Source organism: Spinacia oleracea, chromosome 4, assembly GCF_020520425.1.
Source record: "Spinacia oleracea cultivar Varoflay chromosome 4, BTI_SOV_V1, whole genome shotgun sequence".
NCBI classification, from domain to species: Eukaryota; Viridiplantae; Streptophyta; class Magnoliopsida; order Caryophyllales; family Amaranthaceae; genus Spinacia; species Spinacia oleracea.
In genome coordinates, this window is record NC_079490.1 from 17,300,769 (window position 1) to 17,315,053 (window position 14,285).

At 36.3% G+C, this 14,285-nt stretch overlaps 1 protein-coding gene across 1 annotated transcript; it reads right to left on the bottom strand.

Moving 5' to 3' along the window:
* Nucleotides 1-4,507: 4,507 nt before the first annotated feature.
* Nucleotides 4,508-13,965, bottom strand: LOC110775430 (topless-related protein 3). The gene is made up of 24 exons (XM_021980031.2): nucleotides 13,538-13,965; nucleotides 13,065-13,244; nucleotides 12,846-12,959; nucleotides 11,545-11,703; nucleotides 10,594-10,768; nucleotides 10,336-10,471; nucleotides 9,993-10,108; nucleotides 9,741-9,876; nucleotides 9,527-9,636; nucleotides 9,324-9,390; nucleotides 9,134-9,207; nucleotides 8,955-9,050; nucleotides 8,768-8,860; nucleotides 8,431-8,558; nucleotides 8,063-8,297; nucleotides 7,776-7,943; nucleotides 7,072-7,200; nucleotides 6,889-6,999; nucleotides 6,631-6,810; nucleotides 6,411-6,539; nucleotides 6,222-6,317; nucleotides 5,693-5,875; nucleotides 5,426-5,601; nucleotides 4,508-5,101 (listed from the first exon to the last, which is right to left on the bottom strand). The coding sequence occupies exons 1-24, from the start codon at nucleotides 13,615-13,617 to the stop codon at nucleotides 4,885-4,887; spliced, it is 3,288 nt and encodes a 1,095-aa protein (XP_021835723.1). The 5' UTR covers nucleotides 13,618-13,965; the 3' UTR covers nucleotides 4,508-4,884.
* Between the last annotated feature and the right edge of the window lie 320 nt (nucleotides 13,966-14,285).

The following is a 14,285-nucleotide window of genomic DNA, read 5'->3' on the forward strand; positions in this document are numbered from 1 at the left end:
GCGTGCATCCCTCGGGGCTAGTAGGTTTCCTTAGTCCCAACTTCCGAGATGAAACATGTCAAGGAAGTCGGAATTAAGTGTCGGTCTGGCCGGTTCTGTCCGGTTTAATCGTTACATTGAAATTTCAGATCGTCCCAACTTAATAAGAAAATAAACATGGCATAGCGGTAGATTTTTCCCTTGGGCTAGGTCCCCTCATTACTTGCACGAGTATTTCAATAAACTCCCCATTTGAGTCGCCACTGTGAGCGGGGTCGAAAAAGACGGATTTAGGATTTTTCCTTACTTCTTCCCTCTCGGATATGTGGCAAGCAATATTAAGTAAAATCGGACTAATTGTGGGAAATTAGCCTCTTTTTACTAGTTTATGGAGTCGCCATTCAGTTTTACAAAACTGACAAACCCCGGTTATTGTGATACGTGCGTAAACGCTTGTGAGACCCAGGCACACGTATTTGACCACAACGGCCTTAGGTTCCCTTGTGAATTGTGATCCCTGGTGTGGAGATCGCTCAACATATATCAAGCGGAGTAGAGATTGAGGGTTCGGGGGACATTTACTAATACGGGGAGTCCCCAATATTAGCCCATAAAGCGGTCCTTACTAGTTCAATGTAACGAAGACGGGACACGCGTTTAGACTACATTACTAATCTGAGTTGCTATTAATGCACAAATATTAACTAATGATCATCAAAGGGTGATTTAGATTGACTTAAGGTACCTAATAATAATCCGTATTGTCCAAAGATTATCTTATTAGGCGTGATAAACAACCAAATTAGGCTTGACAGATTTATAATAGTGATTAAAGCCATAAAACAGATTATGACACGTTACAATATAGTTTTGGCTATATTGCGGTGCTCAAAAACTAACCACTTGGCTTTACATGCTTTCCTTTTATTCAACGAGCGTTCCTCGACTTCACTAGACTCTTGGACAGGATCCAGGCTTAATTCGGGCACTTATACGGACAGCGTTCCGCTTAACAAGAGTTAAGACGGCGGAACTACCGGACGTATAAAGCGATTATAAGGACGTATAGGGACCTTAGACTTAGGCTTAGAACTTGTGGGTAGTATGAGAATATGATATGGTTCCCTTTACTCAGCTGATTTAGCCTCTATTTATAGTGAATTAGTGGCGTAAAATATTATGATTTGTAAGAGTTTAGGGTACACTGAAAAAGCAAGTGGGCGCAAAAAGCACCTTGCACCTGGCAGCTGGGCGTGAGAAATGTCTCACGCTTAGCACTTGAGCGCTAGATTTGTTTGGCATTTGAGTTAGAATTGGACTAGAATTGTGGCATGAGAAAAAAAAAAAGGGCGCATAAATGTTTGCTTGAATTAATGATCAATTGCGCTGTTCCTTTCTGCGCAAGAATGTTCTTGTGCATGATCTTGGTTTCATACGTTTTCCTCATGTTTTATATATTTAATTCGATTTTATGCCGCATTAAAATTCTTTTAATCTTTATTTTCCATATTAATACACTAGAACTCTATTTTAGTCCTTTTCTATATGTTTAGGATTCTAGGAATTCAATCGAAATGCGACTAGAATTCTCAAGTGCTTTTCAATCTTCTTAGGACTTTAATCGGAGTGAAATTAAAATTCCTATAATCCTTAGAATTTTAAATGGAATGCAATTAAAATTTCATTGACACAAATATGTCTTTGGACGGTTTACTATTTTTAACGGATACTTTAAAAGGCAGCTGCTATAAATAGAAGTTACTATAAATGGAAACTTTGGGTTTGTGGAAATGAGTCAGCCAGTCTTAGAATATTTGTTGTTTAGGAATGCGTTTGCCAAGTTATGTTTCATCACCGAACTTATCCTTCTAGCCGGAGACGAAATGTAGGCGTCTACAAATGTCTAGAATCAATTAACGAATTTAACATCATATAAAAACCTAAGAGTTACCACTCTTTTTTATATACAAAAAAATATAGTAATATCTTTTTATATACTAGCAGGTATTCTTAGAGCATACTATATGCACCCGGGTACATCGTACACCCTCTCATATTTGCCTCTTAAATAGAGGAGAACATGTGGTACAAGCCACTAATGGGCATAAAAATATCTTTAGATGTACAGTGTACCTGAGTGCCCCTGATAATTTTCAGGTATTCGTATAGCTTTTGTGCCACTCCTGACTTATAATCCTCGGTCCGCCACTGCTAACACCTAGTAGTCATCAGTGCCTGGACTTCTCTCTCAATATCTACCAACTCTACCCAATCCCTAAGATTCTTAACCTATATTTGTTCTCTATGAACTTATTCTCTACATCAACAAATAAAGCATACGATGTAGGATCATTTTCTAAATAACAATGAAGGAACACGAGAAGGAGAAGTAAATAATGAGTCCCTTCTTAGCCTGTGAGTGCGGCCGATTTTTAGATTGGTGACCAATTTTACGCATGACTTTCTTTCATTCGTTTATGGCAAATTTGCCAAATACAACCTAATAAAGTTCTCTATTTGCCAATTACAACCTCAAATTTTTAATTTTGTCAATTACAACCTTTAACTTGTACATCTATTTTAAATTACAACCCAAAACCATTTTTCGGCAAAAATCACCGAAAGATGATGTCATAACGTTATTAAAAACAATTATTAAGTATATAATATCTGTAAAAAAAAATATTTTTTCGATTTTTTTTTTGGTTTTAATTCTTATTTATCGATTTTTTTTATAGAAAATATGTAACTATTTTTTTTAATGACATTATGACATCATCTTCCGGTGATTTTTGCCAGAAAATAATTTCGGGTTGTAATTTAAAATGGACGTATAAATTTGAGGTTGTAATTGGCAAAAATAGAAATTTGAGGTTGTAATTGGCAAATAGAGAACTTTATTAGGTTGTATTTGGCAAATTTTCCTTCATTTATTGAAAATCATTACTGCAATATTATTTCACCAACCATTCAAGGTTCAAACAATGATGTAGTATAGATCAACATACATTTTTAAGATTTAATTTCTCCTTTTTTTCTTCAACGTTTAATTATTATTTAATTCCCGAAATATATACGTATTAGACTATTATTTTTTGCTACAAGATTTTCCTAAAAAAACTTTAGGTTTAAAGTCAAGTCGATTTATTACCTTAAAAGGGTCAACAGGTCAACCTATTTATAAACAGGTTAGGTTGGGTTGAGAATCTCAACCGTTGAAGTAAACATGTCGGCTTGGGTTGTAAAGTTCTCAACCCGTTTATTAATCAGATTTTCCCTCCTAAACTTCCAACTTAAAACAATAATTAAGTTAGATTAATTAAATAAATTATTGCATTCGGATTATAAACAATATCTTATTCAATAATTAATTATTCATAAAAAAGCAATTTCCAGTGAAAATATTTAATTAACTTAACTATATTTTCCTGTGTACTCCTTCCATTCCATAATGATGTTCTAATTTTTGTTTTTTACGTTTGCCAATGCGCATTTTGTATCATTTATATTTCTAATTACACATTAGCAAAAATTACAAAATTTTGATATACTTAAAGTACTTGTTGAGACGAATCAAACAAGACCCGCATGAATATGCTTTTTTCTTATGCATTGAAAATAATTTAGAAAATTCTCTTCAATTGTAAATAGTGTCAAAAATCTAAACTGGAAGATCGTTATGGAACAGATGGAGTATATTAATTTAAAAAAATCGAGCATATTTTTGGCGGTACCTAGTTTTGAAATAATCCTAAATTATTATTGTACCAAATAAAATAGGAATATCAATAACCTTAAAATATTAGTGTACCAAATAAAATAGGAGTATTGTAATGTACTTTGTACAACAAACTCTATAATAAACAAAATAAATAAATTATAAGTCGCAATTTGTATATAACAAGAAGGGAAATAAGTTTTTGAGTACGTGGACGCATGGAGAGTATTCACCATACAACTAGTTGTACTTTACGAGCTACGCCCAAAGCATTCTTTTTGTTCATTGGGAAGTTCCAAATTAAAGCAAATGAGCAAATAATTAGCCTTCAAAATACCCTTCAAGTTACAACATTGTACCTAAAAGCTTGTTAAACATGTTGGGAAAGCAAAAAGAGGATAGAGTGTTCATGAGATTCAAATTTCCTATCCCTACACAACTTAAAAATTTTCAACTCTAGATGTTCCATCAACTTTACTCCTTTGAGATTTTGTCAAAGCTTCATCAATATTGCCTAGTCAGTTGGTGAAACATGATCTAACTTAAACTTCAATCTCATAAATCAATTTTCAAGATCATTAACTCTGAAGTTACCTTCATTTCATCGAATGGAGGTCAAACACTTTCTTCGACTTGACGTTTAAGCACCAAAGACTGCAAGACCACAACTTTAAACTGTTCCAAGACTGGTTTTATTACCCAAAAATCTGCTTGTACAAAGTAAAAACTCAGCACACAAACACAAGGGGCGTTCGAACTTGTGACTGCAAACAACTTAAACATGACAATATTGACATCAAGCTAACAATATATTGACATGCATCATCATGCATGCTTATAATAATACTTGATTAACAAATCAGTCTGTTGCAGAGCAATTGCTCAAAGCATCTGTAAATGACTAGTGATACAATGATTGGGATAAGAAGAACTAATATACAATTATCTAAAATACAGAGTTCAGTACAATTTTCAATTGGACACAAGATAAAGATGCAAGAGCATGCATCTCTCTAAACCAATTCTGTCTAAATACTGCATCTCTTTATGCTAACTGAGGAAACATTATCGGAAGGGAAGGTCATCACAGTCCTAGAGTCTACACACTAAACTGATGTAGTAAACTAGTAATACACAGAATAAAGAATTTCAACAATGTACAAACAAGATTTCCTCGAGAGTTTCTTTCATCTTTGTATTTGATCAGGAGTATGACTGCTTGTCGCTGACGATGAGGCCGCTCTGCCATTTAACGACCCGTTATCTGCAGGTGGAGACACTCCCCACTTGCCTTCTGACTCTGTCGGCTCTACCACTTTAACGGTTCCATCACTCAACCCTACCGCAATCTGGAAAGGTTCTTGCGGGTGGGCAGCTACTACTAACGGATATACAGCTTGGCTCCTATTCACAAGGAAAGAGAAGAAAGATTAGATGAAGAGAAATCTACATTATCTACATAAACCTATTAATTAAGCATATAAATTAGATAAATATCCAAGAAATTGAATGTACTCGAGTATACGACAGGCTACAAAGCAAAGAAAAATATCACCACTACATTTTAATATCGAGTTTCTCAATATTAACACGTGCAATCAAATTCAGGTACTTATTAACAAGAGAATTGCAAAATTCAGTTTTTTTTTTTTTTTTGGATTCTTTAATAAAATGATAAATTCATCATATAAAGAAATAGGACAACATCATGGATATGCTTCAACTCACCCATTCAATTGAGCCTGAGAGAGGTATGCTGAAGGGCCAATGCGACATCTAAGTTTCAAAGTGTCAGCATCAAATACTCCAATGTTGCCATCACAAAAGGAAGCATACACTATCATACTGTTGCACGCATATGCTGCATATGATATCGGCGAAGACAATGCATCCTGGGGGACCCACTGCAATTTAAAAAGGCAGAAGGATCATAAATGACCATCAAAAATCACAACCTTAAAGCACAATAAACAAAATAAAATAACTTTGGCATACCTGTCTAATGCATTCCATTTTAGAGGCGTCATATATTGCCAGTTGGGTTTCATGGAACACCAGCAAACGGGTCTGATCAGAGTGAAACTGGACTCGTGCATCACCTGCAGCTGCCTTACCAGCAGGAAGTTGTATTGTAACAGACTTCCTCTTCTCCCAGGTATCAATGCTCCAGACACACAGCTGTAGCAATAAATCCTCCATTAAAAAAGTAAATAGTATACAGAGAGATTGGCTGCCTCTAAATGCTTCATAGAGCGCATAAACCAAACTTCTTAATTACGCCACAAGTAAGCGTTCAACAACCCAAGCTTCCTATACAGAGCCAACTGCCCGCTAATGCCCAAATCAGAATAGGACAAGAGCATCTAGACCATACATCAACCCAAGTGTGGATCCTATCTCGGGTGCCTAACTTCATTTTTGACACTGTAAAGTTGTAAACTATATACTTTCCAACATACATAAATTACAAAAGCTAAGATCAAATGATTCATTAACTTCCCAAAAGAGGACGAGTATCGCTTACTTGAGCATCAGCACCAGATGATACTAGGATACCAAGACTGGTTGAAAATGCTAAACCACTTATGCGCTTCACATGGCCTTTCAATTTTGATTTTACCTGAAAGGAGAGTTTACAAATGAACAAATATATGATGAACTCATAAAGGAAAAGACTATGATGGAGTTACTTTGCAGCTGGAAGTGCACTCACCTCATCTACTCTAACATTATAAATGTGAATTGATGAGTCCTCCATTCCAATTGCTATGATGTTGTTGTCTTGGGGATGGAAAGCCAAATATGTTGAGGCAGGTGGAGGAGGCATAAATGTCGTCATAACCTGAAAATGCGAAAAAATTCATTGCCCATAATTAAGCTAAACTATAGAGAAACAGTGGGCATGTTTCACGAAATAATACATATATACATACCTTGAACGTCATCATGTTAAACAATGACACCTTTCCACCAGCGGCCGACATCACATATGAATCATTCTTTGAAAGTGCAATACATGGAACAGCTTCTTCAAGGTTGACGCCTGAGACATCATTGTTCATAAGAAGACCACTGGTTGGTTGCCAATGCTGCGGTACCACACTGGCAGTGGCCTTTGAAACCCAATAATATTAGCAACACTTCATTAAAGAGATCTAAGCTTTAGTTAAAAGACAACAGAAACTTCATACCTTCCCACTAGGGTTTTGCTCGTTACGACTCCACTTCCACAACTTCTGGATACCATTTGAACCAAGCGCCAAGATCCCAACACCATTGTTGGTGTAAAGAAGTCGGGCAACCTGATGACATGAAACATTCAAGATAAGAAAAAGCACTTCTCCGTATAATGGATTGAGAGTCAATCAACAAACCTTGGTGAAACTGTCCATGCTTTCTGGTAAAGTCACTAGCCTACACTGAACAGGCTCCACAATTTCAGCCAACTGCCAAGGTTTGACTTTAGTCTCAATTACATCTTCAGCCATCCTAGCTTTTTCAATCTGAAGAAAATGGGAAGCCATAACTAAGCTACATAGACTGATGCAAAGGAATTTGAATAGAAAAGATTATGCAGTGTAAAATTAAATGGGAGGGATTTTTAAAGCAAGGTACAACAGTAAACTGTTTTGTCCAGGTTTCTCATATAAACAATTATTCCAACAAAGCCCTCACTCCAAATAAACAGAAACTCCGGTGAGATAATCCAGAGGACGGAAATACAGGCACGGATAAGCATACAAAATAAGTCCACTACTCTCTTCGCAAGTTTAGTGGTCATCACATTGAAGCATTTCGAACAGTCAACAGATTAAGTAATACCAACCCCGTTCCTGAAAGTTCTTTATGCTTTGAAATGTGTTCAAACTATGAAATTGACCGTAAAATTTGTCTCGATATTTATTTTCAAAATATCCATTTTTCATAATTTTTCACATACGGAATTGGATATATTAGAGCTTAAATATTGCATACAAGCCCGTGCAAACAGTGAGTGTTAAGAACTCAAAAACAGGGATAGTATATCATTTAGACAACTGACAGAGCTAAAATAAAGTTAGATCACTGAATGTCACACCTTAATAGCAGCAGCTTCAATAGGTGTCCTCAATGCTTCAAATGATGGGGGTTCTACAGTCCTCAGTGATCGAAGCCCAACTGCAGTTGCGAGTATTTTTATTCCATTTTCTGCAGTGGAAACGGCAAGAAGGTTCCCTTCCTTGTTGAACCTTAAACGTGGAAGATTCTGAAACGTATTTCAGAACATAACGTAAGCAACAGCACTAAAACTCTCTTGTGGGGATACTGGGGAAGGGGGGAGGTGTTACATGATGTAAAGAATTAAATAAATCCAAATAAACTAACCGGAAGCCCTCCATCTGCGTCAGTTTGAGCAAGTATATTGACATTATCCATGTCCCAAAACTTTATCTGTTGATCTTCCCCTGCAGCTAGAAAATGATTTTGTGTTGTGTCAAATTGCACAACACCATTTGATTTCCTCCTAAATCCAGTGTATGTCCTTTTTATTGCTCCTTCACTTTCATTCCACTCAACCAGGAAAGATTCTCCCTCTTTACTAGTTCCGCAAGAAAATAATCTACAATGCAAAAAACCAATCATATGTAAAACATCATGTGGCACACAACCATGGTGTCTTGAACCTTAGGAATAGGATTCTAATGGACCAGAAATCATTTGAGCAAGACAATTTTAATAAATAATATGCATACCTAGTACCATCAGCACTGTAGAGCATTGTAGTACACCAGTGTCCAGGAGCATCATAATCTACCTTAGATCCCGCATTATCATACAGCCAAGCTTTGATCTTTCCATCAAATGCAGTTGAAAAAATGAACTGAGAAAGAAAGGGAGCCAAGAGCATAATGTTACAACAATAGGAAACAGGGTAGTATTTTTCCAGCACAAGTTTCATCATCAATCAGATAAATACATATTTACCAGATAAGAAATAGAGTACAATCTGAAACCTGTGTAATTTTTTTAATCGAACAATGGGAGTTTTGAGCAGCATGTCTACCCATTGTCCATTATTGGGCTAGATACCTGAATAGTCTCCTTGTAATGAGGGCGTATTGAGTAAACAGGTGCTTCATGGCCTTCGAGATTAAATAACTTTCTTCCTGATAAGTCCCATACCTGTTTCATAACAAGAATAGTAAAACAAGCATAAGGATATCATTACAAACATGCTAAATTGCACCTGAAGGTTATAAACTTACTCCATTCTTACCTTAATCAGCTTATCATCTCCACATGTAAGAACACAAAGTTGCTTGTTTGGATAAGCAAAAGCTAGATCATTCACCCCGCCAACGTGAGCATCAATCTGCAGGCATAAGGAAATAGAAGTCATATATGATGTTCAGATTTCAGAACTTAGCTTAAAAAAGCAGGATAATAATCACTCACCTCCAACTGTTGGCGAAGATCATTTGGTCCAGAATAAGCATACAAATGGATCAGGTGTTTGCTAAAGGCAGCTCCTGCAAAAAGCAAAACCAAATATAAGGACACGGTAAAATAAAAAAATAAAGAAAGAAATACAGAGTAAAAAGAGTAAAGAAATAACAAAATAAAAGTTATAAGCTCATAGACATACCCACATAATTCCCATCAGGACTCCATGCTACACGATTGACTGATATTACATCTTTGACAAAGGCAGCCTGTAAAATCTCACAATCGTTAGACTCAACTATAGGAGCATGCAGTCATAAAAGTAGAATTTCCAGAAAAGAATCGCAGAAATACAAATGCACACAGAGAGATTCCGAACATTATGCTACATGCCAATATACTAACCTGGAATTGTAAAGAGCAAGAAGACGAGTCCCAAACTTTGAATGGCTTTGATACCAACTTTTCACGTGAAGCAACCTCCCAAAGTGTAATTTCCGCGCTAGATGAACCAACTAGTTAAAAGTTCAAACATCAAATTGGCATAAGACATAAAAGAAGTGCATGAATGGAAGTATGGAACTACAAGATATGAATTATTGTTGAATAGCCTTCATACCAAGCAGCAATGTGGAATGAGAAGGATGGAAATCCATGCTTGTGACAGCAGAGCCTTGATGCAAAGTAAAGGCCACTGTTCTTGGGAGGTCATCCAGTGACCAAGAACCTTGATGGCGGGGTGTTGGATAAGTAACCTAAATTCAAAACCATTAAGAATAGACAAAATTCAGTACAAAGTGCACTGATGTCTAAGTAACATACTCAAATTTTGACCCAACATGAAAAGATCACCCCACAACGGAACAGTTACCTCCTCTACAGATTGTGCAGGGCGAAGACGTTTCATCAGCTGTTCATGATCAGGATTCTGATAATCAACCATGCCAAGTGTTCCAGGTGGTGTTCTTGGCCTTTTTAGGATCGGGACTGCCAAAACGAAAAAGGCATTTCATTTAGCACATCATTAGGAAAAACAAGTCAACAAAACACAACACAAACTGCTGGGTACTTCTTCGTATCATAAGGTACCTCTATAGTCAAAATATTAAACAGGAACTAGTTAGAAAGTGGAAGCCTCTTAATTCTTTTCACCAGCCTCAATTTAATTCCAAAATGTCAATGTTCACAGACAAGCATTTTATGTTGGCACCAACCTTGATTTGGGGGGACAGGAATGGATGATGCAGTCACAACTGCTGCTTGAACAGAAGAGGATGCGGCAGCATTTGCCATCCAGCCAGCCAAAGCATTAGCACTAGCAGCAGCTGCTGCAGCTGTAGGTTGAAATGGCTGCAAGAAATAACCAAACATACACCATGAGCTCCTACTTGAGACATCATAACCAAGATACATGAACAAACATTCAGCAAACTCTAAGGGAAAATTCTAGCAAATGATTATAGTAAACATACGCCATGAGCTCCTAGCTGCGTATAAACAGCAGGCTTTGCAACAGCAGCAACTGGAAGATTTACAGGTGCAGGTGCAACAGCACCATTTGGAGGATTGCATGTATGGTCAGTAAACAGCGTCTTAATATCTGGGTTTGGTCTAGGATTCTTACAAAGCTGATGCTGCCAATTCAAGCTGCACAAAAGAGAAACTCAACGTATCAGTTACCAAAATATACCGATTCTTCTGTGACATTAATAATGCAGTAATACATGGGAATCTGATACCAAGAGATTTATAGGTTTTCAAAGAGTCCAAAAACCACACAGAAGAAGAGGAATCTGACCAGACAGCCCATTTTGACATAAAAATCAGAATAAATACACCATTATCTATTTACAAAAAATCAGCCAAGGTAGGTGTTTCCCAGAGAAATAGACAAAATTACCATAAAGATATTGTAGATCTTTGCTAGCAATCATCAAGCCTTACAGGGAAAATCTGGTCATTAAATGATCTTTTTTTGGTACTGCCATGTTTTATAACCCCCTTCTTGTTTGAATGAATAATAATATTCAGACCTAAAAGAACTCAATATTTGAACCAGCTACAAAGGTCACAGGAAAATTTTCCCAGCAAATCAATCAGCGTGTTCTAATTGCGTCATTTGTAGAAGCCGGCCAAATCCAGCAAGATGAACTATCATCGTTATCTTTTTCTTAGGCAACAACCTGCCTTCATGTTTTCTTACACTAATCCTTTCTCTCCTTTTTCTTCCAGTGTCCTTCCTAGTTCCAGCAACTAAAACACGACTTACAGTCTCACTCAGTTATTTAGCAAAATAAACATTGGATATCAGACTGTCTTCACGTAGACATAAAGAAAAGCTCAAGCAAATGCCATAAATAATCATCACAGTTACAGAAAGTCTTCAACAATAGACCAACAAACTGACCGCCGGGATAGTTTACCTTTGGTTAATTAGAGTACGCAGTCTTGACGATCTCAAAGTCGGAAACACCAGCTTGTCACGGAAAAGCGGGTTTGCTTCTATCAGCTTTTTAAGCTCTACCAACATTATATTACGAGCAGTTTTGGTGTCACCATACTTGGAAAGCTGCTCGTTTTCCCTGAAGAATCCAGAAAAGGTTATAATTACTTTACAGCATTATATAAACAGTCAACGCAAGAACACACATCCAAGTCATGGAATTGGATTGTCTTGCATGATAAATCTTCCCAGAGATAAAACATAATTTGCTGCTTTGTTCAGCTAATGGAACAAGGAATGGGAGCATAACTCGAAAAAGAACCACCATCCACCGTTCAGCAAACTAATAACTTTATTTATTTATTGGTCAAGCTCAACAATTGCAAGAGAAAATAACTCAATTGCAAGCAATCTTGTACATTTTCACATACATCATAGACATACCATGCATCCTATAACCACTAATGGCTCTTATGAGGCTGAACACCAATAAGGTGCACACGAGACTTCGCATTCTGAAGTGGCGTGCCAACCATTCGAAGTAAGGATCCATCCCTAAATCATTGTCACATCACCACGGCACACTCCCAGGTCAACCTAATAATTTTCCGAAGAGCCAGCAGCCAAGGCATGTACAGGGGAGCCTTAACCCTGTAGCTATAAAGAGGTGTTCTATTTGGAACTCTTAATCGTCATTAGATCACAAGTGCGGCAACCGTTTCCTTACAAATACATACGTTGTATAAAAGACAACTTTCCATATGCAACTTATTACAATCTATACTCCTATAAAATTTTCCAAATCGATAAATTTCTAATTCTCTCAATTATGATCAAATTATCTTAGTAATCATCCCATTGCATCATAAGCGCAACAACAGTTTTTCTTACAAATCCATGTGTTGTATACAAAGTTAATTCCCATTGTTACAAACTACTCCACTTATCAATACTCCTAAAATCAAATTATCCAAATTGATCAATTTCCACTTCTCCCAATTGCGTTAGAAATAAATAAGTTTTTCATATGTAACTTATTTCTTATCCATACTCCTAGAATCAAATTATTTGATCAACCTCCAAATCTCGAAATTGCCATCTGGTGTTCAATCATCCCAGTGCATGGTAAATGGGCAACAGTTTTTCTTATTGGTTGTTTGCAATATTCTTTTTTATCCAGATTATCCAAAATTAATCTATTTCCAATTCTTGCATTTGTCGCCACATGTTCTACCCAATAAAGCATTAATGATAAACAATTTTACAGTTCGTAAAACATACCTGAAGTTAGTAAGAGTTAAAAGCTGCGTAATTTCCTTGTAGAGCTCTTCATTGAATGTTGCAAAAACTTTCAAATCACCAACAAGTATCTCAACAGCCTTAGACTTGTCTTGCCTAACAAAATCAAACAAACACCAATGTTAACACTAATTTCACTCCCCAGACAACAACACAGCACATTTAATCAATCAAAACCAGCAAAAATGAAGCAATGCATACCGGTCAAGAGCTTCGAGATACTTCTGTTTCCTAATCTCAAAGAATATCTTCATAGAGTATCTGTTGTCATCCACTTTAGTAAACCCAGACAGATACTTTTCAACCTCGTCCCACTCCCCTGCTTGCACTTTCTCCTCAAAGTATTTCATATTGAAGAAAAAACCTGATTCTTGCTCAAGCCTACCCCAATCACCAAATTAATTAATCAATAAAACATAATTTTACGAAGTAGCAAATTAAATTAACATACTAATAATAATCAATCAATCATTTTCATTCAAAAGCCCTAACATGAACAAAATTCAAAAATTAAACTCCAACGGCTTCCTGTATTTTACTTTTAACTTATTTTAAGTGGGGATTTTTTCTTGCCCGAATTATTTTTCCGAGTGAAGAATAATTAAATAAAATTAAAAAGATCATTAAAATAAAAACATGATTTCTATTGGTTTTAACAGAGTAGAAAAACTAACCTGTGAACGGACTCCTTAAATTTCTCTTCTTCGAGGAATTGGAGTATAAGAAACACCAATTCCCGGCTCAACGACGACATTTTTTCCCCGAAATAATCCAGAAATCCAGATCAAATTAACAGATCAAATTCAAAAATTAAAAAACCCTAATTCAGATCAGAACCAAAGCAAACAAAATGGAGAGACTCGGAGCATGAATCGAGCAACAGAAGTAAGCAATCAAAACCCGAAAATTCTAGGGTTTTTATAATTGCTTAAAAAGGGGTAATAAAATGAAAAGAAGAAGAAAGAAGGAAGTTGGAGGCTCGAAGTTCGAGAATTTCTAGGGTTTCAAAGCTTGAAAAAGAAGCCTGCAAAAAAAAGGGAAATGTAGGAGTATTTATTAGAAGAGCGGAGGAGAGAGAAAGGAAGATAAAGGCCGCTCTTTCTCTTTCCTCTCTTGCTAGGTTCAATGCTTTTTTTCTGCAGATTGATAAGTAAAGGCACTTATATGATAAGCTGATAAGTAGAATTTGAGAAGTCAGTGAGATTATTATTGCGTGTGATGTTAGAAAATGTAAACCGGATTCCAAACCACTAACTCAATTTGAGTTGAATATTCGTTGTTAACGTCCGAATTTGACTCCTACTGTTTCGCGGTATTTCCTTTTTTTATTCTTCTCGTGATAATTTGAATTACTCGGGGGAAATTGATGTTATTTCGTGCGGTTGGCAAAATGGCAAACATTAATGTTTTTTTTATTAAACC